Raw genomic sequence first — 4419 nt, forward strand, 5'->3', positions numbered from 1 at the left:
TTTTCTGGCAAAAAAAGGAACCGAGACAAAATTTGTTTGCGAACTAAACTTGCCACCTCGAGTCAACCGAAATTACCATGAAAAACGTCCGCGTTGCCATGCTTAAAATCCGAACGTTTGTAATTTAATGAGGTCCTATTTTTTTGGAGTTGTGTTCTTAGGGCTAAAAAGTTAGAAGAGACTTGGCGGTTAATTTGCAGAAAGCCGAACAAAAAAGATGGGGCACCTCGGCCGATCTGACTATCCACAAGACTCAGGCCGAGAAGAGGAGCATCGTCAAGGTTTTCTACAAAGTCTTTTATCACCACTTCTCCTCAAGCCAGTGACTCCGACTTCTTCATAGAATTGACGCACTGATTAATTAAGAAGTGCAAAATATCTTAGTATCAATGAAGTCCATTAGTACAATATATAGCGTAATCAAGGACTCGAATTGGTTTCCATAAAGCACCCAAATATATAACCTAGAACATGCGATGCAACATACACACATGAATGAAAAAAAAATCAAACAAGCAAGATGCTTGGAGCAAAACACAACAGTGCTCCTTAACTAAACAAGCATCGGCGCTGGTGCAAAGTGCAAACACACACACGCATACACGCACTTAGACGTTGATCTCTACTCTCGGCTCGAAGGAGAAGGCGGCCAGGAAGTCGATGATCTCTCCGTCGCCATTGATGCACCTGGGCAGCTCCTCCCATTGGTTGCTCCGCACGTCGCACATGAAGCAGCCGTTGACCTCGCCCGAGCTCACGCAGACCATGACGCGGTCGCCGTGCCCGACGCAGTTGATGTCGGCCCTCTTTCCGTAGAACCCGTGCGCCATGCCCGGCGGCATGGCGGCCACCTGCCTCCACGCGCCCTCCGCGAACTGCCACACCCGCAGGCTCGCCGTGTCCAGGTACTCCGACAGCACGACGGCGTACGAGGCGCCGTTGCATGCCACGACGTCGATGGAGTACTCGAAATGCACGGGGAGGATCCGGGGCAGCTCGGCAAACGTGCGGCTCGCCGTGTCGCAGGCGAGGACCGTGCCCGAGTGGCTCAGGAAGTAGACCACGGCGCCGCACTCGGACGGGACGACCGCCGAGGAATACTGCTTCAGCGAGCTGCGTTTCATGTTGGTGGCCACCACGTCGCCGGACTTGCTCAGAAAGTAGACCGTGTCGTCGCCACCATGCGTCGGCGCGTCCGTAGAAGAGGTCCCGGACCTCCGGGCGAGCGGCACGGGGCCCTCCCACCAGCCCTCGGACGAGTCGAACACCGCCATGGACAGGTCAGGGAGCTCGCCCGTGAAGAGCGCCACGCGGTAGGGGGAGCCGTACATGGCAATCGCGTGGAGCTGCGGCACGCCCTGGCCCTGGCCCTGCGGCGGCGTGGGGAGCGCGCGGGATGCGCCGGTGAGAGGGTTGGAGACGCAGAGCGCGCCCGTGGCCAGCACGCTGTAGAGGACGAGGCCGCCCGACGCGGCCACGGGCATGGACCCCGTTGGGGCGCGGCAGGCGTTCCAGGAGCGCCCGTCCGTGTCGAAGGCGACCACCGGGTGTGGTCGTTCGGAGAGCATGAGGAACCACGGGTCGCGGGGAGGGACGCGGGCGCAGGCGTCGAGGAATGTAGCGGATGCGGCGACCGCGCGCCACTCGCGGCAGACGGCGCGGAGGCGGAAGAAGCTGGCCGGCGGGAGGCGCGCGAGGACGCGCTCCAGCATGTCCTCGTGGATATCCCCAAGGCAGGGCCGTGAGCACCTGCGCTTCCCGCCGTTGGTCGCCGGCGCCATCGACATGTGCGCGCTCAGTTCCATTCGGCCACTGCATTGGAACACGTAGAGGGAAGTTAATTAGCAGTTTGGTTCAGATTCTAACAAGAAACATCAAGTAAAATTCTTCTCTTTGGCCCCTAGCAGCTACGAGACGGTTTAGTTCCAAGAGACAAACATGGGAGACAAAAGAATTTGGAGTCTGGGCCCAAAATCATGTAGTACTACCAAATTTTGGTTTGAAATCCCAAGACAAAACTTGGTTAGAAAGCTGCTGAAGTGCAGCGAAGCGAGCCAAGAATCAGAAGCTTGGTGCGTACCTCATGGTTGCTCCTGGCTCAGGTAGGGTGTGTTCTTGGAATCTTTGCCCTTGCGCCTCTTGAGTCTCCTCACCCTTTGTTACGTCTGGGGTGGCTTTACATCCGTGCGGAGGAGATGGATGGGAGGGGAGGACACCTTTTGTTTTCGTTGACATGCAAGGAGGAGAGCGATCCAGTGCCACTCCACTCTACTCCACTCCACTCTTTGAGTTGAGTGGACGCAAGGTGTGTGAAGGAGAGCGGAAGGCGTGGTGGAAGGAAGGGATGGAATTCAGTTGAGCCACCACCACCCTCCCCTATTTATACCCAGATTTGCTAGAGCTACGGATGGATTTTAACTACGTCTAGGATTCCTGATTTATTATAGGCCAGTGATAGGCGCCGATCGAATTTCGGCCGGTCGCACCACGCGCGTTCGAGTGATTTGTAGCCACTTGTTCCCTTATGCTTTCCCATTCCCCCACCGTTTCGCCTGGAAAATCATGGTGGTGTCCAGCGCGAGCAGATGCCAGCCAGCCATGGTTGCTACCACGCACCCTCCCGGCGAGCTTGCCATGTCCACGGCGGTCGACCCCCCGCATCGACGAGCTCCTCCTGCGCTGATCGTTGCCGATTGGAGCAGCTGACTGGTTCGGACCCCCTCACCCCGCCTCTTGCACCACCACCGTTGTAGGGCTCCCACAATGCGTGTCTTCCCGTCGACGGACCGTTGCTACTCCCGCGGGACTCGTTGTGATTCTCGGAAGAGAAAGGGTGAAGCAGCAAGTAGCAAGATGACATTAGGGCTTGGGGCCATAGTTTTTGTATTTTAATTTATGATAAAGGTAGAACTTTGGGCTATAGTTTTTACTAAAGGCTTCTCTCTTTGAACATAGCTTACGGTGGATAAACAAATTAATGTTGAGAAATTAACAGAAAAGCAAATAATCATGACGATATCTAAGACAATGATCATATATATAGGCATCACGTCTGAAACAAGTAGACTGACTTCTGCCTGCATCTACTACTATTACTTCACACATCAACCGCTATTCAGTATGCATCTAGAGTATTAAGTTCATAAAGAACGGAGTTCACACGAGAAATTTTATGATGGCTCCTCCTCCTTCCTCCTCTCTCCCCTCTCCCTCCTCCCCCTCCCTGTTTTCGCTCCGGTCCCCTGGTCCGACTCTCCCCGCTCCCCTCCCTCAGCCGTCGCCGGCTCTCTCCCTCGCCGCCCCTCCTCCCTCACCTCCTGGGCCTCCTCGCTGCTCGCTCGCTTCTGGATCTGGAGCTAGGAACAAGTTCTGGGCCTTGTCGTCGGACGAGGTGGATGAGGATCCCGATCTGGAGGTTGGTTCTCCCTCCCTCCCTCTGGCTTCTCTTCCGTCCGCTTCGCTGGCGGCGGAGTCGACGCCGTCTGGTAGAGTCTGGAAAGTTTGCTCCGGGCGGCCGCGGCCGTCCAGTGGTCTCTGGTGAGGTGGATGGCTCGGGCTGGCTCCTGGTGAGGCGCGGCCGGCGACGGAAGCGCTTCGGGACGCTCCCCTCGCCGGGCTGTGCGGTTTTTGGTGGTGTTTCTTCTCGGGCGGATGGCCCTGCTCGCTCCTCCTGCTCTCTGCCGTCCTCGCCGCTGGTGGTCTCGGTGGTGTCAGCGCTGCTGGCGGCGACGACGGTCGCCTCTCCTCCTTCTCCAACCCTAGATCTGTCTCCTGTGCGTGAGGCTCGTGGGCTCTCCGTACCGTTTCAGTTGGGCCTTCCTAGGCCATCTGCTCATGCTGGGCCGCCAGCGCTGTCGTCCTTTTCGGATTCCCCCTCTCCATTTTGGGCCCTGGGCCCAGCGCGGCCCTCGTGCCTTCCTCTTTGGCCAGCCCGGCCTGCGCCCCCCCTCCCGGCCTGGCTTGCTCTGGGTATTTATGGGTCTGAAAGGGTTCGCCCCCCATTTCTAGGGTTTCCTACATCTCACTCCGACCTGCGTCGCGTCCGCCTTCTCATCCCTACCTACCACAGATCTCCTCCCCCTCGACCTCTCTCCCTCCCTTTTGCGGCGGTGGTTGCCATGGATCGCTCCCGTGGGTCCTCTAGCGAGGCCGTGTCGGGCATGAAGCGACGGCGGGAGGACGCGGGCAATGGGGTGGCCGATCTGGAGCTCGAGGCGTCCCTCCGCTCTAAGCTTGAGGCCGAGCAGGCGGCTCAGAAGCAAGTGGCCTGTGAACGCGAGGCTTGGGCAGCGGCGCTGGCTGTGGCGGGCTCTAGATCTGATGCCCCCGGATCTGGCGGATCTGGGGTTGATCCATGGGAGGCCGCGGCGGCTGCTGGCGGCTCTGGTCCTGCGGCCCGTCCCCCTCCTCCTCCCCCGC

At 58.3% G+C, this 4419-nt stretch overlaps 1 protein-coding gene across 1 annotated transcript; it reads right to left on the minus strand.

Moving 5' to 3' along the window:
- Positions 1-380: 380 nt before the first annotated feature.
- LOC125555766 (F-box only protein 13) lies at positions 381-2372 on the minus strand. The gene is made up of 2 exons (XM_048718621.2): positions 2081-2372; positions 381-1812 (listed from the first exon to the last, which is right to left on the minus strand). The coding sequence occupies exons 1-2, from the start codon at positions 2233-2235 to the stop codon at positions 609-611; spliced, it is 1359 nt and encodes a 452-aa protein (XP_048574578.2). The 5' UTR covers positions 2236-2372; the 3' UTR covers positions 381-608.
- Between the last annotated feature and the right edge of the window lie 2047 nt (positions 2373-4419).

The sequence above is a fragment of the Triticum urartu genome, chromosome 5A (genome assembly GCF_056163025.1).
Source record: "Triticum urartu cultivar PI428250 chromosome 5A, HENAU_Tu73, whole genome shotgun sequence".
In the NCBI taxonomy this organism is placed as follows: Eukaryota; Viridiplantae; Streptophyta; class Magnoliopsida; order Poales; family Poaceae; genus Triticum; species Triticum urartu.